The sequence below is a fragment of the Sinocyclocheilus grahami genome, unplaced genomic scaffold, assembly GCF_001515645.1.
Source record: "Sinocyclocheilus grahami isolate Dianchi unplaced genomic scaffold, SAMN03320097.WGS_v1.1 scaffold462.1, whole genome shotgun sequence".
Lineage (NCBI taxonomy): Eukaryota > Metazoa > Chordata > Actinopteri > Cypriniformes > Cyprinidae > Sinocyclocheilus > Sinocyclocheilus grahami.
In genome coordinates, this window is record NW_015505641.1 from 1,654,516 (window position 1) to 1,680,657 (window position 26,142).

A 26,142-nucleotide genomic window follows, 5' to 3' on the forward strand; every position below is an offset into this window, starting at 1 on the left:
AAAAAAAAAATAATAATAATAATTTTCAGGCGAACCGAAGCAACGCAACGAGGTGAATTCAGTGTCACAAATGAACTGAAATATGCTTGCAGACCACAAGGTGAACAGACAGGGAAACACGAAACAGAACTTCCCCTGGCCAGCAGGCCCACCCCCCTCAGCCAAGAGTCTGAACCTGCGAGGGGGGGGGCGAGAGCCACTGTTCACACGTCACCAACCAGCAGCCACAAGGGGGTGGGGCAGGGACTTTTCCAGAGGATCACTGCAGACACACACACCGTGTGACCCCAACGAGCTGGCCAGAGACAACACATCTGGCAACCTAAATACTCTCAGACCCAGAGTCTGAACATGGACTGATCGCTGCCCCAGACACCAAGCAGGGCCGGCGTGAAACTCCCCATGCTTACTACCACAGACTTTGACAAACTTACTCCAAGCTCACGATTACCCTGGGATGGCGGAGGACACCAGCTGCAAGAAGTCATCTAGGCATTAGGGCCTGCCGCACAATGCCTAATCAACAGCTGTGTAACCTGACACAGAAGGCCTTTAACAAGCAGCAAGGCCTCCACTAAAGGTGTTTGTCAAACCCCACTGATTCTGAACTTCACAACTCAGAATCCAAAGCGGGCACCAGAAGGCACCCAGCATTGCCACAATGCAAAACCCTTCTACAGAAAGCCCCTAGCCAGAAGAGGACAGAGCCATCACCATGGCAACAGACCCAGGTTCCAGACCAACCACTGGGAACAGGCGTCCTCATCCTGCAAACACCACGGTATGTCCGACAGCAGTCCACCACAACATCCTCCTCCACACGGGTGCTGAACGGAGGCTACACAAGGACAGCTGGACACGCCTACGTCTGGGTTACAGGAGCTGCTGACACTCGCAAAAGAGCTCCTTGAACAAAACTCAACTAAGGACAAACCTCTGACTCCTTGCCTGCTGCATCACAGCATCAGGCCCCTCCAAGGGAGGAGCATCCCTTGAAACCGGTCGACACCCCTAGAAGCAGCCAGACAACGTTGGATTGAGCAGCGGGCCCACATGCCCAACAGCGAAAGCTCTACCAACACAACTCAGGCAAGCTCAAGTCGGTGCCGCCACAAGAGCCAAGCGACACCGCAAACATCAGATTTCTAGTGACGTTCGGGCAGAACAGAGAGCTAACAACCACCTGCTGCTCTCCTGCCATCATCACTAGGTCAGTCTGAAACTCTCTGCACACTACAAAATCTCCATAACAATTACCTGCAATCCCTGGAACCACCTGCACTCTCACCAGTGAGAGTCTAACCCGGCTGTTCCACATCGTGGGTACCACAGATAGCCTACTGGCTAACAGCATCAACAAAAACATCCTACCCGGACTAACTCACTTCAGGATGACAGGTGACACAGCCTCGACACCTGCTGCATAAGCTCGAGGACCCACACCTTGCTACAGCCTACATCACCACAGCACACCACCAGACAGCATCCAACACGGCACCAACAGCCAAAAACCACCACTGGCTCCCAGCCGTGAGTGCCAGGTGTGTGTTCGATTGTTCTGCACCTTGACATCGCTCGTTGTTGTCTATTCTACGGACAACAACGCTCGAAAGGGGGGAAATATGTAGCGTCTGGACCAATCCAACACACTATATATTCTCTTTTTATATGACAAATACTCTGTAACCTCAGTTAACAAGCCATATGAGGACCCATGGACCCTTCCCCCCGGAATGCGTAACACCCCAGGAAGTCGAACAGGCTTCTTTGTTGCATGGCAACCAACGCTGATATCACTGGGTTTATTGGCCAAAAGTATGTAAAGCAGGGAAAATCCCTGCTTGTCCCAAGGAAAAGCAGATTAGAAATGACTGTGTTCTAGTTAATTCATAGAAAAACCGTTATTTGAATGAACACACATATTTCTTCAGGCCATTGAGTATATTATTGTCATTGTGTATTTTGTCTTTGATATTCTTAGACTATTTTAGTATGCTTGTGAGGGGACCCATTCCTGATCATCCCTTTTCACTATATGTAATCTTACCTTGTTTAGTATCTATGAATTTGCCTTCTTATGATCGAAACAAGCGTGTATATTATATGGTGGTACATAGGCAATATATATTAGGGCCCTGAGAATCGTTAATAATTTCGATTTAAGTCCATTTGCAAATTACCATGCTTCGAGAACAAAGGGTCGTAAACCCTCCAGCAATTGCCACCTCCCGCTCGGAAATTCCATTTTGCTCATTGGACAAGCCCATCTTGAAAGGCGGAGATCTTCTCCGACCTTAAAGGCCCGGCTCCAGGGACCCGCCCCAGTCGGTGGTTCGGTCTTCGGCTAAGAAGATGTGAGAAACGCTTCAGGATACCAAAGCATCTGTGCCAGGCCTTTTCTTCGGCCTAGTCCTTTCCATTCATCAAGTGACTCTGACTCAAACTGGTCCTTTCTCATCAACCAACTTCAGCAAGATCTTGGGGCCGTAAGATCGCATCAGGAATCTTTGTTCATACAGACGTGCAAGTATCAAACTTAGTCGATTTAATTGATGCATTAAGTATCAGTTACACCTTTCTACAAGGTGTGTTTGAACTCAGAATCTGACGTATCCCTGAAGGCTTTGATCTGTTGAATATACATGCAAAGTGTTCCATAAAATCCATTCTTTATGCCTCTTTCTATGCTGAGTTAAACTTTAACCCTTTTCTATACCAACTGTATGTGTGTGTGTGTGTATGTTTATGTTAGACCGGCTTAATGTGTTTGTGTAGTATGTTAGACTAGTTTAAGTTTTTATGTAGTTAATAAAACCTTACTTGTATCACACTTGATGTGTTCATTGTTTACTCATAACCGGAGTCAATAATCATGCAGATTTACGTTACAAACTTATAGAATTGTGCAGTAAGAAGGTTATTTCCTTTAACCAGGAAATTAACGTTCTTAGAATTGACAAGACGGTTGACCCTGAGTGGTCAGCTAAATATCTACAGTGGATCTAAAATATGAATAGTTAATTATAACTAGTTATGGTTAATTATTCATATTTTCCATGAGCTGATTCGCTACAACATGTAATGTCCAATACAGTTTTTTACCGTATACAGTAGGGGAATTTACCATTTAACAGGCTTTTACTGTAGCATTTTTACAGTCTCTTACCGTTAAATTCACGGTCATTTTTTACAGCGTATGTAATATCTAATCCTTAGCATCCATTTCCCACTTGCAGTTCAGAGAGGGGCTTCTTTCAGATATATGTGCAACTTTAGAAGAGCCACTCCAGCAGCCCACAGAAGTGCTGGCCTTTGCTAGTGTTTTGACAAAAATCACTGAAGATAAGGACAAAGTGAATGTTAATGCTCAGGTAGTATTCTGTGACCAAACACATCATTATATACAGTATGTGCTCAACACTACTGCTGCATAACGGCTCATGAGGCACTTTTCTTTCACAGGAGAATGCTGGTTGCGTACTAGATATTCTGAGTAAATCCCTCAACTCCATCAATCTGGATAACATCACTGCACGAACTGAAATAGCCAACCTCCTCGTTGCATCCTCTAGTCACATTCTCGCTGCGTTTGATAAGGACAAAGAGGTAACTTTTTCTGAAAAATAATCTGGTGGTTATTGGCTGATTGATAAATGACCATTTTCCAAGAAAACAGATTAAAAAAGTAATACAACCATCTCATTTATTTAAAGTGCTTTTTTTTTATATTAGCCTAATCGGAATTTTTGTTCAGCTCGTCTAAAGTAGTAACACTCCCCATAATAACAATTAAAAGAAACAATTTAGTTTAAACAGTATTTTCGTTTCGAGTGTGGATGTGCTGAACTTGGCTAGCTTTACTGACTGCAGAAATAGTGGGTTTTATGATTTTTTTCTGGTGTTGTTTCAGATATTTTACAGATATTTTAATGCATATTTTAAAAAGACATCACAATAAGCATTAAGGTCTTTCGAAGTTGTCTTTATTTATAGTAGGTCAACTAAATTACGCATTTACAGCATGTTCGAAGTTTTATCGTAAGTGAAAATTCTACTTTCATATTATAGCTCATTTAGCTTTTGATTATGGTGAAATTAAGCAAAAAATTGTTACATTTACCTAAATTAAGTAACATTTTGACTTAATATCTAAAGAAAATATATTGATCAAGTATGCTATGGTCACTATAAAAAATAAATCTTTTTGCTTTTTATGAATGTTTTCATCTTTGTAAAGAAATATTGTGAAGAAAGAAATATTTTTGATTAATATCTTAAAACTAAATTTAAGGTTTGAACTTTACATTTTATTTAATTTGAGAAAGACTAATAAATCTGGCTGTAATAAATTAGAGAAAAGTATAACTTTTTTAGTTAAACTGATGTGACAAGGTAGTTGGTTTGTTGCTTGTCCAAGATGGTTTCGCATCTTGCACCAGCTAATGACCAGTTATAAACCAGCTATTATGTTCCAAAACACAGTTAACTATATCAGGAAATCTGCTGATGTTCTCACTGCCTTTCAGAGCGACATCTCTGGTTATTTGCTCACTGCGGTGGACTCTGTGCAGACATTCCTGCTCACAAATAAAACACCTGATCTGGAGCCCACCATCATCACCTCTCCTAATGTCAATATTTACGTCAACAGGTAGGACACTCAGAATTCAATTAATTGCTATATGATCAGTGAACATAAGACACGTCATTGAGAACATTTTGTGTGTTTTGAATTTTTTGTGTGTGTAAGGATATCGCCAACTAACCTCCAGAAAGAGCCCTTCAGCATTGAGGACAGTGCAGCTGGATTCAAGCTTCCGCATCTGGGCTCTGATATACTGCCTGTTGATGAGCCAGTGGATGTGAAAGTGGGTGTTTTTTAGTCACTACTAGCCGAAAAAACATCAATAATACAAAATCAAATTAGATAATTTATCTGACCTGCACCCTATTTTTTAAGGAATAGCAACAAGAGTTAGCTTTATAATAATATTCCATTCTGAATCTAGCCCTTACTAGTCATTAGAAATGTTTACATTTTATTACATTAAAGGAATAGTTTTCTGAACATTTATTCAGGCTTCGGCCATTAGATATAGATGAGTTTGTTTCCTCATCAGAACAGATTTTGAAAAATGTAGCATTACATCACTTGCTCACTAATGGATCCTCTGCAGTGAATGGGTGCCGTCAGAATGAGAGTCCAAACAGCTGTTAAAAACATCACAATAATCCACTCCAGTCCAACAATTAATGTCTTATGAAGAGAAAAGCTGTGTGTTTCTTGGAAACAAATCCATCATTAATGTATTTAACTTTAAACTAGCCTAAATACATGTTCATAATCCATAATAACACTTTCTCCAATGAAGAAGTCCATTGTCTGTTGTCCTTTCGCATCAAAATCCGTCGACACATTTGTTTATAATTGTTTTGGACTTTTTCACTGGAGAAATAAATATTATGGATATAGGATTCATATTTTCACAGGACGCAAGAGTTTGAAGATAAAAACATCATAATGATGAATTTATTACAAACACACAGCTTTTCACCGGTGATGGTCACTTCAAGGAAGTCATTATATTGTTTATGTTCATGTGACCCTGGGTGGCGAGACCTTGTGATGCATTTTAAAACTAGATGGCGGGAGAGTTCGAGTTAACGTAGAAACAGAATAATTTGAATAAGTTGTTTCATTTATTGTAATATACAGTATTGTACACATTTCATGTCATGCACTTCATATGAAGTTTAAATAAGTTTCATAGGTACACTCTAAAAAATGCTGGGTTGTTTCAACCCAACTTTGGGTCAAATATGGACTAACACAACTGTTGGGTTAAATTTTTACATAAAATTTTTAACCCAAAAGTTGGGTTAGTCCATATTTGACCCAAAGTTGGGTTGAAACAACCCAGCATTTTTTAGAGTGTACCTATGAAACTTATTTAAACTTCATATGAAGTGCATGACATGAAATGTGTACAATACTGTATATTACAATAAATGAAACAACTTATTCAAATTATTCTGTTTCTACGTTAACTCGAACTCTCCCGCCATCTAGTTTTAAAATGCATCACAAGGTCTCGCCACCCAGGGTCACATGAACATAAACAATATAATGACTTCCTTGAAGTGACCATCACCGGTGAAAAGCTGTGTGTTTGTAATAAATTCATCATTATGATGTTTTTATCTTCAAACTCTTGCGTCCTGTGAAAATATGAATCCTATATCCATAATATTTATTTCTCCAGTGAAAAAGTCCAAAACAATTATAAACAAATGTGTCGACGGATTTTGATGCGAAAGGACAACAGACAATGGACTTCTTCATTGGAGAAAGTGTTATTATGGATTATGAACATGTATTTAGGCTAGTTTAAAGTTAAATACATTAATGATGGATTTGTTTCCAAGAAACACACAGCTTTTCTCTTCATAAGACATTAATTGTTGGACTGGAGTGGATTATTGTGATGTTTTTAACAGCTGTTTGGACTCTCATTCTGACGGCACCCATTCACTGCAGAGGATCCATTAGTGAGCAAGTGATGTAATGCTACATTTTTCAAAATCTGTTCTGATGAGGAAACAAACTCATCTATATCTAATGGCCGAAGCCTGAATAAATGTTCAGAAAACTATTCCTTTAATGTAATAAAATGTAAACATTTCTAATGACTAGTAAGGGCTAGATTCAGAATGGAATATTATTATAAAGCTAACTCTTGTTGCTATTCCTTAAAAAATAGGGTGCAGGTCAGATAAATGATCTAATTTGATTTTGTATTATTGATGTTTTTTCGGCTAGTAGTGACTAAAAAACACCCACTTTCACATCCACTGGCTCATTAACAGGCAGTATATCAGAGCCCAGATGCGGAAGCTTGAATCCAGCTGCACTGTCCTCAATGCTGAAGGGCTCTTTCTGGAGGTTAGTTGGCGATATCCTTACACACACAAAAAATTCAAAACACACAAAATGTTCTCAATGACGTGTCTTATGTTCACTGATCATATAGCAATTAATTGAATTCTGAGTGTCCTACCTGTTGACGTAAATATTGACATTAGGAGAGGTGATGATGGTGGGCTCCAGATCAGGTGTTTTATTTGTGAGCAGGAATGTCTGCACAGAGTCCACCGCAGTGAGCAAATAACCAGAGATGTCGCTCTGAAAGGCAGTGAGAACATCAGCAGATTTCCTGATATAGTTAACTGTGTTTTGGAACATAATAGCTGGTTTATAACTGGTCATTAGCTGGTGCAAGATGCGAAACCATCTTGGACAAGCAACAAACCAACTACCTTGTCACATCAGTTTAACTAAAAAAGTTATACTTTTCTCTAATTTATTACAGCCAGATTTATTAGTCTTTCTCAAATTAAATAAAATGTAAAGTTCAAACCTTAAATTTAGTTTTAAGATATTAATCAAAAATATTTCTTTCTTCACAATATTTCTTTACAAAGATGAAAACATTCATAAAAAGCAAAAAGATTTATTTTTTATAGTGACCATAGCATACTTGATCAATATATCAAATATGGACTAACCCAACTTTTGGGTTAAAAATTTTATGTAAAAATTTAACCCAACAGTTGTGTTAGTCCATATTTGACCCAAAGTTGGGTTGAAACAACCCAGCATTTTTTAGAGTGTACCTATGAAACTTATTTAAACTTCATATGAAGTGCATGACATGAAATGTGTACAATACTGTATATTACAATAAATGAAACAACTTATTCAAATTATTCTGTTTCTACGTTAACTCGAACTCTCCCGCCATCTAGTTTTAAAATGCATCACAAGGTCTCGCCACCCAGGGTCACATGAACATAAACAATATAATGACTTCCTTGAAGTGACCATCACCGGTGAAAAGCTGTGTGTTTGTAATAAATTCATCATTATGATGTTTTTATCTTCAAACTCTTGCGTCCTGTGAAAATATGAATCCTATATCCATAATATTTATTTCTCCAGTGAAAAAGTCCAAAACAATTATAAACAAATGTGTCGACGGATTTTGATGCGAAAGGACAACAGACAATGGACTTCTTCATTGGAGAAAGTGTTATTATGGATTATGAACATGTATTTAGGCTAGTTTAAAGTTAAATACATTAATGATGGATTTGTTTCCAAGAAACACACAGCTTTTCTCTTCATAAGACATTAATTGTTGGACTGGAGTGGATTATTGTGATGTTTTTAACAGCTGTTTGGACTCTCATTCTGACGGCACCCATTCACTGCAGAGGATCCATTAGTGCCTGTTAAATGGTAAATTCCCCTACTGTATACGGTAAAAAACTGTATTGGACATTACATGTATTGGACATACATTTTATGGTAGTATATCGTTTTTGGAAGTGAAAAATACCGTATAATTTACAGTGAATAACCGTAAATTGACATTCCCAGAATTCCTTGCGTTACATTGCAAATTTGATGTTTTTTTGTTGAAATAACTATGTTTCTTCGTAGTTTTTTCTTATCAGTTTTGTATATTAGGGTTGTGTGTTACACCTAATGTTGTTAAATGAATGTTTATTGCATTATTTCAGTTTCATGTGTGTTACCATGATGGTGTTTAGTGTTTGTGTGAATGACACTGTGTGGACCTTCTATATATGTTATTATTTAAAAGCTGCTTGTGATGGGCTTTGGTTCATCATGTGACTTTCTTACAAAGGTACAAAACAGATTTCAGTACTTCAATAGGTTGGTATATTAAATTATATCAGTTAATGAAATTACGGTATTTAACTGTAAATTTACGTTAGAAACCTAAAACGTTGCTACCGTATTTATGGCAACCACAGCTGCCGTTTTTGTACTGTACATTTTACGGAATTTTTTTTACAGTGTACATGATGTGTGTGTAATTGTTTACAACACAAATGCAAATTAAGTATGCAAATTTGTTCATCTTTTTTACCTCTTCTGTGTCATCTGCTCCGCCAAGAAGACTCAATTCATTATCGATGGAGTTCTTGAGCTGATTCTTGTCCATCTTTATCCAGGAATATTCAATGGTTTTCTCCACATCATAAGTTGTGCCACTTTGTTTACCTAAACCATACAGAAATAGTTATTAGATGCACTTTATTCATAGTTGTGATACAATAGCTTCTATAATCATAAAATATGAAAACAACGCACAAAACACCACTACGATGATATCCTTCTTGAAAGATCTAATCCTGTTGGCTTTGATTTCCAAATCATTTTTATTTTGTCCGTCTTGTAGTCTCAGTGCCTTTTTGTTTAAGCAGTCTTTCTTAAAGTTGCCTTTCTAGAAACAGAACAATGTGAAAATTATTCCAAAACATATGAGAAGCATCTGTATATCATGCCAAAAGTGTAAAACAGTATCAAACTTTTATTCTGAAAATAAAATCATTACATGCATTCGAAACTGACTGCACTTACACGGTTTTTGTTCACTTTACTGCCATCTTCCACATACCAGTGCGTGTTTTGACAGTTAGCATTTATACTCAGTTGGATTTTCTCACGATTATTATTTGAACCACAAGTTGGGCAGCTGGGAAGTACAGATACAAACAGAACCACTTTCTTTATATTCTCCATCCAACACAAGATATGAAACCCTCAGCAAGTTTAAAAATATATATTTCAGGGTTTCATGTAACGGAAAATAAAGGTCACAAAAATGTGTCTTACTCGATCGTAAAACTGCCTGGATTATTTGTATCAGGATAACAAATCCATTTTTCACCTGGCTCCTCCCTTTTAGCCCTTTTGTGAGTGTCCTGTCTCAAAGTTAAAGAGTCCTTCTAGAAAAGGTTTAGAAAAGCAGCATTTAGGAAACAATTTTTGGAATAAAGTGTTCTGTTTCCACAAGTAAAATGACTGATGAAAAGAACAGCTGAAACCAGCATAAGCTGGTTGTCTGGGTTTAGCTGGTTTAAACTGTTGAAGCTGGTCTCCGAGCCCCAAGCTAGTGTTTTAGCTGGTCTTCCAGCCTGACCCTCTAACACTGTAAAAAATGATTGTGATTTTAACAGTAAAAGACTGTACAAATGCTACAGTAAAAACCTGTTAACTAGTTAATAGTAAGTTTCCATACTATAGTCGGTAAATAAATGTAATTACATTTAATGTAATTTTACAGTAAAATACTGTTAAAAATACGGTTTTTGGAAGTGAAAAAGAAAAAGTCATTGTATAATTTACAGTGACAAACCGTAAATTGACACTCCTAGAATGCCCTGCATGACACTTCGTATTTGATGTTTTTTTGTTGTTGTTGTTGACATAACATGTTTCTTCTTAGTTTTTTTCTTATCAGTTGTGTACATTTAATCTTACATCTAATGTTGTGAAGTGTCAAAACCCCTTCTAAAACTAGCCTGCTAAACCAACTTTTACCAGTTTCGCTGGTTTCAGCTATCGTTTTTTTCCAGCAGGGAAATTAATAAATAAAATAATGAGAATCCCTGAAACTACTACATCGTTTTCGAGACAAGAGTCTGTGTGGGATTTTCAATAAATGTTGTAACTGGTTAAAAAAATAAAAACAAATAAACGCCATTTGCTGATTCAACTTTTTCAGTACCTGAATGCCTAAATGTTACTGAAAACATATCTTGTCATGATAGAGGAAAAGTGTTATTATCACAAAATCATTTTTGCCCTCTTTAAAGTGAATAAATAAAAGTACAAAGTCAAAACTGAAAAATCTATTTGATTACCTCAACAAAAGAATCGTCACCATCATCTGCAGATCTTTCCACGATAACAGAAGAGGGTTCTGCATTATGGAAAACATACATTGTTTGATGAAAATATAGATTATTTAGTGAAAGGAACCATAGCAGTGTGTTCTCTATCCACCTTATTTTTAACATGTGGCCATTCGTAACTTGAATGTGCGCTGTCATTTGCTTTCAGTGATTTCATCTGCTCGCTTGATATGCAAACTAGTATTTGTTATCATTTTAATATATTACCATAATCATAAACACACTGGTTTGTAGTGCAGTAGTTACCTCCAGTTGAACTTTGTTATTTTTCGAGTTGTTTACTTATAGAAGCTAATGACTCAGAAGTCTCGAACATTCACAGAAATTGCTTACTTCCCCATTGCAAAATAAGTTGGATCAATATAAATCAACTCTCACTGTCTTTGCAGTGGTATTCCACCAACAGGTAACTTCCCAGCGCAGGACACGGCTCTCCAAAAGATGATCCATCTGCCACAGCCGTGCAAAACTGCTGTCCGTTACAGAGCTCTTGGAGGACAACAACAAACCTCATCATTGCTATTCATTACTGCAGACAGTCAAAACAGCATTATTGAGGTATAGCAAAAGAACAAATGCAGAAATTCTCAATGCTCTTCAAACACTCAACACTTTCACAACAACAGTAACATTAAAGCAGTAGATGAACAGAATTGTCCTCACAAAGAGATTTTCTGAATCCTCTGTAAATATTTAAAATATGCTCACAATTCTTCTGCCCATTTATGAGACTTTTCAGGTCCATTAGTACCTATTGAATACTACTGTATATGTATATCAATACATTGTTCATTTTGTTTTCCTGCTTTACATCTGTTATGATGTAGCCTGCTGTAATTTTAAACCTCAGCTTTGGCAGGAGCCCTATATATTCAGTTAAAAAAAAAACAAGCTCACTGAAGCTCTGTTTACATATTAGATTTTATATTGTTTGCTCTGCATTCATATTAAAAGAAAGAAGTCAGAAAAAGAGCATCAATTCACAAGCACCACACAAAAGCATTTTCTGTCCTCTTCAGGTGGAGACATTGAGACTCATTAGTGGTTTTCATTCTCGAATTACCTACTGCATGCACTTAAAAACCTGTAAAAAATGATTGTTGCTGATTAATGGTATAGTGCTGGTACTTTACAGGTCAAAAGTATAGAATCATTTTTTTTTAAAGAAGTCTATTATGCTCACCTGCATTCATTTGATTAATAATACAGTAAAAAAGTAATATTGTGAAATATTATTACAATTTTTTAAATAACTATTACATTTTCATATATATTTAAAATGCAATTTAATTCTGTGATGCAAAGCTGAATTTTCAGCAGCCATTCATTCTCAAGATCCTTCACAGATTTTAATATGCTGATTTGCTATGTTGAACTTTTACGCAGAAAACATGATACATTTTGCGGAACACTTTGATTTATAGAAAGGTCAAAAGAACCGCACTTGTTTGAAATGGAAATCTTTTGTAGTATTAAGTAATCTTAACGAAGTATATTCTTAAAGCTTTAGTTTAAAACTTAAAGTATTAATGCCATATCATTTACTGTACAAAATATATTTTAATAGATAACAGTTCATTTAAATGACTGTTTTTACTATATTTTGATTAAATAAATGCAGACTTGGTGAGATAAGGAACTTTGTTCAAAAACTTTTTAAAAATATATATTATACCAATTTTTTTTTTAATCAAATACCATGGTGCTACAAAAAAACATAATAACAACTAGCTCTTTTTGTTTTATTTCGTGTTTAGTGTCGGCCAGTACCTGCTACTACATCCAGCACACTGATCCAGCTGCACTGCTCCAGTGAAGCTGTGAGCGAGCTGGAGATGTTGCTCCTGCAGTAATGTGGCGTCTTCCTGCCATAGTAGCTCTCATCAACCTCTATCACCTGATCTAAGCCACAGTGCAGGATAGTGCTGTCCATACAGGACAGAGAGCGTCCCAATTCTACAAAAAAGAGAAAAAGGATAACTATTAACTGTCATTTTTAAAATGATATATATCATGTTTTCTCATAAAAGTGCCTTTAAACTGTTCAAATGAAAATTCTTTTTATTTTGACTTTTATTTCTTAGGCATACAATGGACATACCACAGATGGAGTTGCATTGTTTTCTGCCACTGTAAAAAGTGTCTTTTTTATTGGTGCAACTCAATATAATTATGCTTATTCATACTTGTCTTTTTTAAAAATTGGAATAAAACCAATGAGCATGCAAAAATATGAAAATACTTCTACATAATTATATAAAAATGCTATATAAGACTCACCAAACTCACAAATGAAGTAGAATTCCTGACTACAGTTGCTTGCTGTCTTCCAGTGAAATCCAGAGTCTGTGTTGATGTAGCCACAGCCAGTATCCAGCATCGACTCACTAAGCCAGTTTGAGTAAATCACATCTGAACCATCTAACCAGATCAAGCCGCCTGAGGACAGAAAAGTTAACGCAGGTAAAATGATTTCTTTTTTAGATTAATATATATATTACGCCTAACGAGGAGAGTAACAACGTGCAGTAAATGGTAAAACTGTTTGCACTACAAACCTGTGTGTTCATAATTAAGATAATACATAAAAATAATATGATAAGACACACCAGTTTTCGATATCAAGCAGCAAAATGAACTGTTTTGTACAGCTAAATATAGCTGGATGCAGATGAGACCGGAAGCAAGACCCATAGATTTTACAAACGGCTATGCCCACACTGTAAAAAAAAAAATCTGTAGTTTTTACAAAATAATTTAAAATACAGAAAAACAGTAAACTTGTAATAAACAGTATAAAACTGTAATTTACAACAAATTAAAATTTTATGTAAACCAGTCAATTCAACAATGCCCACCGCTATTAAAATCTGTTTTGCACTTTTAACATACTGACAACCACCATAATAATGCAGGTGGTAAAAGAGAAAGCCGCATGAAGAATCAAAGCTCATCACAAGTAGCTTCGCCACAAGCAGAAGTATATACTAATATATAGAAGGTGCACAGAGTCATTCATGCAAACACAAAACACCATCATGGTAATACTTAAATAATGCATTAAACTTTCATTAAACAACAGAAGATGTAACATAAAGACCACAAAAACTATTAAAAAAACATGATTATTTAAACAAAATACTTTCAAATGTGGAATGTCATGCAGGGAATTCTGGGAATATCAGTTTACAGTTTTTGACTGTAAATTATACATTGATTAGTTTTTTTTACTTCTAAAAACTGTAAAATTAACAGCATTTTACTGTAAAATTACATGAAATGTCTGGTTAGATATTTTACCGTTTTCCCCTGTATATAGTACGGGACCTTACTGTTAACCTATTAACAGTTTTTTTTCGTAGCGTTTTTACAAAATTTTACAGTTAAAATTACACTTATTTTTTACAGTGCATTTTTACGGCAAGAAAAAGGTGGATATGGTGTTTAAAAAATGACACAGGGGATAAGAGCTCCTATTCTCTGTTTTTATTTAAGCTCCATTAGATGAGGCATGTTCGGAACATTCTCTTGCAGTTTACCGTTGCTGTCAGGAACTATTTTTTAACAGAAGTACAGCATTTAACGAACTTGCTTCAAAAAAAGTAAAATTTCAATACATACATTTTTGGTTTTAATATTTTTTATTGTGTGGTAACCGTTTTATAAAAGTAATAAGGTACTCGAGGCCGTGCTGTATCGTGAATAAATCACAGCTGAAGGGGTAACAATGTAGTTCAGCCGTGATTTATTCACGATACAGCATGGCCTCTCGTACCTTATTGCTTACATTATATATATATATATATATATATATATAATGTGTGGAAAAATACATTAATCATGTACACATAACAATATAGGCCTAAATTTAAGATTCATGTTTTGTTTTGTTTTGTTTTTTTCTGCACTCAAAAATCATGGCATTTATTATTAACTATTTGAATATATTTGATTGTAATTATATAATAAAAACGTATTTTCAAAATGCATTTATTCAAGTGGCTTAAATCTGTTCACTGAGAAAACGATAACATCCATTCACTCAAAAAGTATGAACATGGTTAAAATATGTCTAGCTGTGGAACAAGCATTATTTAATTAGTTCAAATGTATGAGATTTAAACAAAATTAATTTATTGATGATAAATATATAACTGGTTTCATTTATTTATGACTGACAAATATGCATCACATTAAGTTTATTAGTGTGTTTGTGTTAAATCTGTGCAATCCAAATGGATGGAAAATTGACATGCAATTCCAATCTTAAATTTAGCCCTAAATATTTGATGTGTTACAATTTCTAATGAATATAAATACCATAATATTTAAACTACACTATTGCTGGACAGCATTAATTCAAGCTTTCACAATAATCTACACCGAACACATACCTTGCGTGTCCAGAGTGAGGTTGATGGAGGTAGACACCAGTCCTATCCACCAGTCCTGCTCCGGCTGCAGGTGTTTTTGTAGAAACTGCTGGGTTTCATCATTCTGGATGAAGGCCAGGTGCCCACCGCCCCGCTCACACCAAGCCTGAGCGCTGAGGAAACTGTGCTGCAGGGCCACAAACTCATAGCAGGAGCTTTCAAATGCCTGCTGATTTTCTGAGCAAAAAAGCCCTTCACTAACTGCTTCGCCACATGCTGAGATGATATTAATTACGATCAGAAATAGCAAAGTAAAGAGTCTGCCATCCATCTCTAGTCCTTATGCATAAAGACTAGAAGAGGAATCCTGGTGATTTCCTCTATATAAAGGGTTCTGAGCCCTGCCAAAAATACACCAGCTTCCCAAATGACAACTGAATCCTTCCTATTGACTGGCTCTCAAACAAACCCCAGTAATGCAATAGCCTAATGGATGCATATTGTGTTTTTACACAAACAAAGGCAATGTTCATTTAGATCAACAAGATAAGCCAGCCTTAACCCACAGTGACGCACAACACACTGACACATACTGTACATCTGACAGACGTTCTAGAAGTTAGTGTAGATCCAGGTTAGAATTTCATCATGGTAAACTGAATGGTTTTGCCAACAGAAATGAATCAAGATCAAATAAGAATCATAGAGAATTATTTTGATATTCAGAAACATGCTGTATTGTGTCAGAATAAAGTTCTTAAAAGAATTAAGAATTGTTTTATTCTATTAATCATATAGTCTTAAAAGATCTATTTTTTTGTATTATTTTAGAGTCATATAAGATCATTTTCATTAAGATTATGATAGATATTCCAGTAAAACAATCCTTTATTTTAATTTTAATTTATATTATTTGTTTTAATTTTATTTAAAGGCCTGATCTAAATTAAAGGGGCTATATGTAAGAATTTTCATGCATTAGTCTTTTTTACTGTCAATGTGTGAACAGCTTGTAACGAAACTTAAAACACAAGATCTTCCCAGACTTCCTAGGTTGTCTATGAAAGACTGTAGAGTTCATCACATAAAAATCAGTCTACATGTAAAAGAAGAGAAAGGTTTTGGTGGGAAAATCAAAAGGAAGAAACGTTTACACATTAGTGGCGAGGCCAGAAATTTTAAATTGAGTGGACCTTGTTAACATATGGGTGGACCTCAGTGCCTTTTTCAAAAATCATTTTACAATAGCCTACATGAGATAAAAATAGGGATGCAAATTTCATGGGATTTTTGTGACCGGAACGACTGAGGTTCATACACTACCAGACTTTAATGTATGATGGCCAGTTTTCCTTTTGTGACTATTTAAAAAGTCGGTGAGTGTATGATGCCTTGTGTTTTTAAATCTGGTCAGATTTTAAAATGAGTGTATTCCAGCATGGAACAGATTTTTAAACGCTAGTCATTATAGACTTACTGACTTTGTAAACAGTCACAAAGGAAAAACTGGGCATCATACACTACTCGACTGAGGATCACACACTACCAGACTTAAAGTCATTTCGATGACAACAAACTCATGCAGAAGTGTGCGCCTTGTTGCAGGTGCATGACAAATGAAAACAATATGTGGTTCAAAATCGGCTGAAAATATCCGACATGTTTGATATCCTCCGACTGGATGGAATCTAAGTCTGAAGCTAAAAAAATCGGGAGTCTAACCATTGTACACTACGCGATTTTCAATGAAATCCGTCGACTCAAATCTGCAGACTGGCTCTGACTTTCGGCAAACAATTGCGTGAACTTCTCCAGACTGTAAATCAGGGTAAAAGTTGTGTAGTGTATTCCAGCCTTTAGAGTGACATTATTAGTTTGCATAATAGGACTAGGTATTCGGATCCCATATTCAGCACTATTTAGCTGCACCATAGAACATTTTCTCCTTCGCTGTGAGCAGAACACAGCAAGATGCAGCAATTACACTCTGATTTATTTCAGCAAGAATCCAGGATCATGGCCTAATCCATATCTGTGGTTCTTGCCTCAATACCCAATAATCAGTCGTGAATTTACAATTGCTTTATGCGTGACTGGGGAACAATAAGAAAAAGGACTAGTATGGTAAGATGGATAGATGAAGACGGTACATTTCTTCACTGCGTCATCGGGTGGGGATCCTTGATGTTTTGATGATATGTTATGCTGTACATGATATGTACTTATCTTTCATGTTGTAGCCTGGGTGAAAGATGCCTTTTGTTGAGGTGATGTTGCCAATGACCTTTGCATGGTGTTTCCACCAATGCAACACATCATCAGTTGTGTACCAGCCTTATTGGGTGTTTCGGCCCTTTATCATAAGACACCCTCAGCCGAAGCAGGCCCACCACAGGCTGATTAGACCCGGGTGTGTGTCACCTTGTTACATGGTCATTTGGCAGCCCACCCTGTGTCTATCTGATTCAGCCACAGCCAGTGGCTACTTCTTTCTGATTATCCTCCGCTGGACCTGTCCTCTGATACCCAACTCCTTCAGCAGCCTTATAGTGGAACTAGCCACTAAGCCCCTGCAGCCCACTTCCACCGGGAATACTTTCACTGTCCAGCCCTGTTCCTCTTCTTCAGCTGCCAAGTTGGCATATCGCAGCTTCTTCCTTTCAAAGACCTCATTAATGGCCTCTTCCCAAGGGACTGTCAGTTCGACTATTATAACGATCTGGAGTTGGACCAGAGAACCAGGTCTGGGTGCAGATTTGTGACTGCAATTTCAAATGGGAAAGTGAGCCTGTGGATTAAGTTGACTCACAGTTCCCAGTCCCTGGCTATATTCAGCTGGCCTGCGTCAGGGGACAGGCACTTAGCCCGCTTTTCTCCCCTTCCCTAACAAAGGACTGTCTTTTTGGTAAAGTATTCTTGGCATTTTGGGGGATGGTGTTTGTTGACACTGTCTTGGTCTCCATTGCTGCCGCCAAGCACTTCAGTACTTGATTGTGGTGCCATGTGTACCTTCCCTGTGTCAGGCTGGTCTTACAACCCACCAGGATATGTCTGAGGTTTGCCGGGGCTGCACACATGTGGCAGGCTGGGTCTTGTCCACACCATACCTGCAAGTTTGTTGGAGAGGGCAGCACATCATATGTAGCTCTAACGATAAAACTTAGCCTGTTGGTTTCCATGCTCCACAGCTCACGCCAAGTGATTTTGCACTGTTCTATACCTTCCCACCTCATCCAGCAGCCTTGTTGGGCTTGGAAGACTGCTTTAGCGCATCTAGTTGCTTCCTCCTGACGGCGTACCTCCTCCACCACCAGGTGTCGCTGTTCCTTTGCTGTTGCCTTTTGCCATTTAGGTGTTATTATTCCCAACCTAAGTCCCTCTCTACCATATTGGACTTTCCCCACAATATCCCGGTGTCTGAGGGATGCCTTTGCAGCAGCAACTGTTGTAACTGGATTCCATTTCCTCCCTGTCGCAAATGTTGGAGCAGCATCTCTTACGCAGGGATCGTGGAATTCTTTAAGCGTCATCTCCAGCCTCGTTTTGGCGCATTTGTACTTCTCCACAAGGCTTGAAAAAGGAAGAGAGATAGCTCCATTGCCGTACAGCCCTATGCTGCTAAAGCATCTTGGTAGCCCAATCCATTTCCTCAACTGTGTACTCACCAGTCTCTCCAGGTGCTTGGCGTGAGATAAAATGAGCTTGTATATGTAAATTGGCCACATAAGCCATGGCAAAAAACCAAATTGAAAGCACCACTGCTTCAACTTCCCCGGAAGAGCTGTACCATTGATTCTCTTGAGTCCACTGACTGTCTCTTGCCTGAGTTGTTCCACATGTTTTGAGTCTTTAAGGTCTGCGGTGTACCAATGTCTAAGGCTTTTAAAGGGCTTTTCCATGACCGTTGGTATGGGCTCTCCCGCTATACAGAACCTGTCATTAGTGAGTCGGCCTTTGATAATGGAGATGCTGCGAGATTTTCCAGGTTTAATCTCCATTTGTGCCCATCTGATGTTTTCCTGGAGCTTATCCAGCAGCCGCTTAGTACATGCTTTAGTCATTGTGATGGTAGTCACATCATCCATGTCTGCCCTGATTGGAGGGAGCCGCAACCCATTTTTCAAACGTTCCCCTCCAACCACCCAATGGGATGCCCAAATTATCATCTCCATTGCCATAGTGAATGCCAGTGGAGAGATGGTACAACCTGCCATTATGCCAACCTCCAGCTGCTGCCAGGTGGTGGTACTATAATAATGGTAATACAGACCTGAAGATCCCGAAAGCAGGCTTTAATCAACTTTGTTATCTGTTCTGGAAAATGGAAGAAATCAATTGCTGCCCACAACAGGTTATGTGGCACTGTCCCAAAGGCATTGGCAAGATCTACACCACATGTAGGTCTTTCTACTACTTTTTGGCCATTTGCAACTGGTGCCAAATCATGTTAGTATGTTCCAAACATCCTAAGAAGCCCCCTATGCCTGCCTTTTGCACTGAGGTGTCTCAGATTATTAGAGATGACTGAGAAGATCATACTGGAAGATTTGCTGCTCCAACAGATCCTGAGCTCATTGAAAAATATCCTATCTCATAAGATGTGCTTCCTTTACACAGAGCACGCGTGATCTCGAAAGTGAAAGTGAAGCAAGCGCTCATTCAAAAAAGAGATTATACTCTGCATATTGATAGCGGCTCCTTAATGCATGAAAATTCTATGCAGTGTTAGAATGTTTGCGGTAGCGGCAGGTTATGTGGCACTGTCCCAAAGGCATTGGCAAGATCTACACCACATGTAGGTCTTTCTTCTACTTTTTGGCCATTTGCAACTGGTGCCAAATCATGTTAGTATGTTCCAAACATCCTAAGAAGCCCCCTATGCCTGCCTTTTGCACTGAGGTGTCTCAGATTATTAGAGATGACTGAGAAGATCATACTGGAAGATTTGCTGCTCTAACAGATCCTGAGCTCATTGAAAAATATCCTATCTCATAAGATCTGCTTCCTTTACACAGAGCACGCGTGATCTCGAAAGTGAAAGTGAAACGTCATTTTCTTGCATTATTAAACTGGCAAATTGTTTTGTCTCACTAAATCCATTTCAAGACATCTTAGTGCATATTATGCTCACTCTTTAATAGTGCACATTGAAGTCCAATCTTTTTATGTGTAATGTTCATTGACACTAACCCTGATTTATTATTATTATAATTTTTTCATTAGCCTGTTAGTGAGAGAAATGATAGTCAGGAGAAACAGAGAAGAAGAAAGAGTAGTTTTGAGAAGCTGCCTTCTCTTCATTTGTTTGATTGGAGCAGCATTTCAGGTCAGGGTCAGGGTCAGAAAGTGGAGGACCAGATTATTGCAGCCATTGGTGAGAGACGAGCTGAGGGTAAATCAAACAACCATTTGACAATGTGTTCCTTTTTTCTGTTTACTAGAGCTTTATGCATCATAAACTCAACATATTTTTTTAATTAGGGTAATTTTTCAAGGATGATGTGTCATTCATCACAATATGGGAAAATCCACAATATCACACACTTTTATCAAAAATCAGTTGAAGTTTGATTCCGACCACAATCAGATTTTTATCCCAGAACATGTTATATCTCTTTAAACGCAGATGAAACCAAGCAGACATCTTTTATCATTGGCCGAAAGAGAAAACAAAGTTCTCTCAACGATCAGGTGTACGACTCCCATCATAGTACACCACCAACATCCAGCCCCAATGTGGCTGAGAACCATCTGCACGTTGGTGCTGGTGAGGAAAATGAGATGCCAATGAGAAAGAAAAAGAGGGCGGAGAGTTTTGAGAAGCTGCTCTCTCTTAAATCCATTAAATGGAGCAGCAGCTCAGACCAAGCGATGATATATGAGAGACAAGTAGAGGGTAAACCAAATGTCCATTTGAGATTAGGGCTGTGCAAATAATCAAATGTGATTTTCATGCACATCTTGTCAGTAAAGCCGGTTCTGTGATTAGTAGTAAATCTCCAGCACGTGCTTTCAGATGGAGCAGCATTTACTACACAGAGCCGTAGATCACTGACAAGCTACGCAATATCGCGTTCTTAATCGGCAATGAATCGCCTGTGATTTTGAACGCTATTTTGTGTAGCTTGTCAGTGAACTGCAGCTCAGCAAGCACGTGCTGGAGATTTACTACTAGTCACAGAACCGGCTTTACTGACGAGATGCGCATGAAAATCGCATTTGATTATTTGCACAACCCTATTTGAGATTGTGTGAATGTTCACTGTTTACTAGAGCTCTGCACATCAAGAAATCCACATACATTTTAGCTAGATATGAGTATCCATTAATGGGAATCTAATTCATGAAGCTTGCTTAATTGCCATATGTTATCTACAATCGTCATAATATGAGTGTTCAATATGAAATTATTATTTGTTTAGAACATCCTTTTGTTTGTTATTCCCCTTTTTAGATCATATTTCTCTGCAGTCCATTGCCTGGTCTCTAGAGGAATCTGTTTCCAGTGATCTCGAAGACCTTCCTCCTGCAGATCAGCAGGTTCAAAACCCTCCAGTCCACCACAGTCCAGTCAGTCCAGCATCAGCTCATAACAACAGAGTGAACTTGACAACTGAGGGTACGTTTACTGCCCCAAACATTACACAAACTACTGTTTGACATTTCATGTCATCTACGACTGTTAATCTTTTAACAGATGACATTCTGAGCTGGTATAAAATCGGCAAAATGCTTGGTGAGGGAGGATTCGGCTGCGTCTATGAAGGGAAACGCTTGGAGGATGGCCTTGAGGTATTGTCATGTTCTTCCATTGTAAGTCATTTCAGTGTATATTATGTCCCTTATTTAGTGCACTTGCCATGTTGTAAATGTAATAAATGTTTTGTTTTGCTGTTTAGGTGGCCGTGAAAATTGCCAGCAAGCCAAGGAACATGAAATACATCTATGTTGTAAGTAGACTACGCTCACTGTGCAAACATCCTGACAACAGTCCTTATTTTGGGAAGCACCTCCATCTAACAATTATATTTTTTCTAGCCTGGGCATCCCGCACCCCTTCCGTTAGAGATCGGCCTTTTACTCCTTGTTAATAAGGAGCCCAGAGTTCCAGAGATCATTCAGCTGCTGGACTGGCAGGACCAGCCTGAACGTTACATCATGGTCTTGGAATGTCCGTCACCCTGCAAAGATCTGTGGGATTATACAATGCTTCAGGGAGGCTTCCTCAGCGAGGACACAGCACAGTTTATCATGGCACAGGCAACAATGGCCGCCCACATGTGCTGTCAACGAGGAGTATTTCACCGGGACGTTAAACTGGAGAACCTGCTGCTCAACCCAGAAACGCTTGAGGTCAAACTGATTGACTTCGGGTGTGGTGATCTCCTGCAAGACTCCGGCTATGAACGATTTTGTGGTATGTATTATGCATCACACCAGTAGTTTGGGACTTCTAGTGACAAGTTAAATTGGTGTCCTGTAAACCTGTAAAACTTGCTTTTGACGCAGCAATTTAAAAATATACATATATTTAATAATACCAGATTTTTTTTACAGTGAAAACTGTAGTAGTTTAAGCTTACCCATCAGACAAAATCTCTTTCCTTCAGGCACACCAGAGTACTGCCCACCTGAGTACTACGTGGACCACAAGTACCATGGAAAACCAACTACTGTATGGTCTCTGGGAGTTCTATTGTTCATGTTGGTGTGTGGACACTACCCAGAACCCAGAGACATAGAAATTATTAATTGCGGCATCTGGTCTAAGCCTGACTTGTCGAACGGTAAGATGCCATTCATCAAAACAAAGCAGACTAACTGTAATTTAAATCATACAAAACAAGGAGGGAAAAGTAACACCTGAGCCAAGTGTCTTTATAAAAGATGGATAATACAGGAATCATACCTGATTTTCTGATTGTGCAGTATAGAATAGTAAAATCTTATGATACAAATCTTAATACAAAGAGAGGAGATATAAAGATTAAGGTGATAATCTGACTCTCTCGTCCCTTCCTCTCTTCCAGATTGCTGCCACCTGATTCGGTCCCTGCTGAATGAAAGCCCAAGCCAGCGGATTGATTTGGGGGAAATCCTTTTACATGAATGGTTTAAGGTACTGAGCTGCAAATGGTTTGTTTTTTGTTTTGTTTTTTCCCTAAAAAAATGTGTTCTTTAAGAATAATTTCTCTGTACTTTGGTGCATTTGTTTTTATATGTTGTTTGTTTATTGTGAAGAGAAGAAATCTGAAGTCAAATTTCTTTTCTAATTATAATGTGTGTAGACAATAACCCTAATCTCTGTATTCTTTCTTTTTTGTTCCAGGTCACCAAACAGATATGAAGAGGAAAATGTAATATTGGTAAACAGAGTAACTAGAGGTTCCTGTGAAAGCCGCTCCTGCCACGGCCTTCAGAGGTTCCTCTATTGGCTGTCACATAATTTTCAGTCTCGGCTTCTCCATCCCTCTGCTTAGTGCCTACTGTCTGCGTGGTCCCTCAATGCCTCAGCATCTTGCGAGGCTGTCAAGCCCTGGTAGCATCTGGCTCCTTGGTTTGAGGCAGTAATATTTGTGTTTGGCAGTATTACTTGCCTATCTGGTGACCACATATGTAAATAAATTTTAAATTGTAATTATTATTATTATTGTTGTTAACCTATTATTATTATTGTTGTTGTTAACATATTATTATTTTTGTTGTTGTTGTTATAAAATTATATAAAAAATAAATTTTTTTGCTGTTACCTCATTTCCACCAAAAATGGTGTCTGCCTCGTTCTCGGCCAACGCTCAGTGAGTCTTTCACAAATGGCAACATGGTGATGGTCTCATATTATTGGATTTTAGCCCAATTTTGGCACAATCTGCTTGACGTAGGGTGTCGTGGGGATTTGTAAATGACGATGGGTGTCGGGATGCAAGATTCAATCGTTTCATCTTGGGGAAAGTCGTGGCCTAATGGTTAGCGAGTCGGACTCGTAACCCAAAGGTTGCGGGTTCGAGTATCATACTGGCAGGGATTGTAGGTGGGGGGAGTGAATGTACTGTGCTCTCTCCCACCTTCAATACCACGACTGAGGTGCCCTTGAGCAATGCTCCAAACCCCCAACTGCTCCCCGGGTGCCGCAGCATAAATGGCTGCCCACTGCTCCGGGTGTGTGTTCACTGCTGTGTGTGCACTTAGGATGGGATAAATGCAGAGCACTAATTCCTAGTATGGGTAACCAAACTTGGCCACATATCACTTCACTTTCACGTGTAGTGTGTCATACTGGATGACAACCGATGCCACGTAGGCGACGCTTCATGACGTCACGACAGAAAGACTTAGCATGAAGCTCCTTCATACATGCTTTCTAACAAGCCAAAACAAAAGAGACAATGGCTTTAAACGGATCGTTTAAAGCCTTTTCTCGCAGCAGCTGGAATAAATGGCGGATTGAATTTGAAAACAAAGTATAACAATAATAATAATTGGCACGGTTTGATGTTATATGAGCTAACCGTTTGTTAGACTTAATCACCATTGATAGCGCAATTTATTGTAATGCTTTTTTCCTCCGTTGATCAGAACAAAAGTGGCAGTTGCTGCTTACTTGTTCAGATGACATTCTCCACTGAAAACTCTTATTTGGGTCATACTTTCAAGATGTAGAATCTGTGAATACAAAGTGCAGTATCCACACCAGTGCGGTGAGTGACAGCCACACATTAGATTCATCCACGCTGGAGCCGTGCCGGTGCACAACCCATGCAAGGAAGATAATTCTGCAAGTAGCTGCAATTGCAGGTTTTCAAACAGAGATGGCGACAAAGAGGCAAAACTTAGGGACTGCAGCTTTAATACATTTCCAGCAACAATATTTGCCACCATCTTTGTTCAAATGAAATTAAGTCATAGAATACACAAAGGGGACATAACACAGAGTTTCAGCCAATCTCATGTAGTACCTATATAATAGCATTGCATCCTTCATATCTCCGAAGTTTTTGATGCAGTTTTACTTACCGCCTGGAGTTCCAGCTCATGACGGGATCTATTATCGCTGGGACTGCTCTATTTTTCAGTATCAAACGATCTGCATACCCAGCTTCGAACTGGGGCTTGTTTATAAAACATTCGTCACTGAAATGAAGGGAACGAACAAAGGGTGTATTCACACCTGTCTTGTTTAGTTTGATTGAATCGAACTCAAGTTTTTTTTTCAATATCGTAATTATTAAGCTCAAATGAAATAACAGGACTGAGGCAGAGTTAAAGGGGTCATATGACGCGATTTCATGTTTTCCTTTCTCTTTGGAGTGTTAAAAGCTGTTCGTGCATACAGAAGTTCCAAAAAGTCGCAAAGATTAAAGTCTCAAACCCAAAGAGATATTCTTTATAAAAGTGAACGTTCAGCCACGTCATATGACCCCTTTAAAATAGACAGATCGCAGATTTAATTTATGAATTTATGTTTCATTTATTTTACTTATTTTAGTGCCATTACACCGACACAAATGAATGACTTTGACAATTACCTTTATTTATATTCAATAAAATAAAGTAAAGAATCAGTTGTAGAACCAGATGGAGATGGTCCTCACTGCAGAACACAAGATCCAGGGGGCGTGGTTGGATCCAGATCCAACTCCTCCCACTAATGTAGCCACTTGGGTTGTTTTGGCCCAGCGGTTGGGTTAAATGTTTAACCCAACCTTCTGGGTAGTAACCCAAACGCTGGGTCAAAACAGCCCAATTGCTGGGTTTGTCCCTATTTTACCCAGCACTGGGTTGTATTTAACCCAGCATTTTTTAGAGTGTAATATGTTGTATAATAAATTGATTTATAAAATGAATAAAAGCACTGGGAGTGACCCAATGCTTTCCTCCAGGTTTGCAAATAGACCTATTTTACCCAGCACTAGGTTGTATTTAACCCAGCATTTTTTAGAGTGTAATATGTTGTATAATAAATTGATTTATAAAATGAATA

The 26,142-nt window shown here is 38.2% G+C and overlaps 2 protein-coding genes across 2 annotated transcripts in view; one reads left to right on the plus strand and one right to left on the minus strand.

Moving 5' to 3' along the window:
• The window catches only part of pkd1l2b (polycystic kidney disease 1 like 2b), a 62,527-nt gene extending 43,281 nt beyond the window's left edge, over positions 1-19,246 (minus strand). Inside the window, exons 1-11 of the mRNA XM_016235029.1 lie at positions 18,171-19,246; positions 17,674-17,923; positions 15,183-15,387; positions 13,069-13,227; positions 12,559-12,744; positions 11,167-11,277; positions 10,738-10,796; positions 9,707-9,819; positions 9,452-9,566; positions 9,182-9,314; positions 8,958-9,091 (exon numbers count right to left, since the gene is read on the minus strand). Of these exons, the coding sequence (XP_016090515.1) occupies positions 8,958-9,091; positions 9,182-9,314; positions 9,452-9,566; positions 9,707-9,819; positions 10,738-10,796; positions 11,167-11,277; positions 12,559-12,744; positions 13,069-13,227; positions 15,183-15,387; positions 17,674-17,923; positions 18,171-19,246 (2,541 nt within the window). The remainder of the gene's footprint in view (positions 1-8,957; positions 9,092-9,181; positions 9,315-9,451; positions 9,567-9,706; positions 9,820-10,737; positions 10,797-11,166; positions 11,278-12,558; positions 12,745-13,068; positions 13,228-15,182; positions 15,388-17,673; positions 17,924-18,170) is intronic.
• A 1,690-nt stretch (positions 19,247-20,936) lies between these two features.
• LOC107552969 (serine/threonine-protein kinase pim-2-like) lies at positions 20,937-23,508 on the plus strand. The gene is made up of 7 exons (XM_016235030.1): positions 20,937-21,057; positions 21,859-21,953; positions 22,061-22,111; positions 22,200-22,578; positions 22,772-22,948; positions 23,192-23,280; positions 23,491-23,508. The coding sequence occupies exons 1-7, from the start codon at positions 20,943-20,945 to the stop codon at positions 23,506-23,508; spliced, it is 924 nt and encodes a 307-aa protein (XP_016090516.1). The 5' UTR covers positions 20,937-20,942.
• The last annotated feature ends 2,634 nt before the right edge of the window (positions 23,509-26,142 follow it).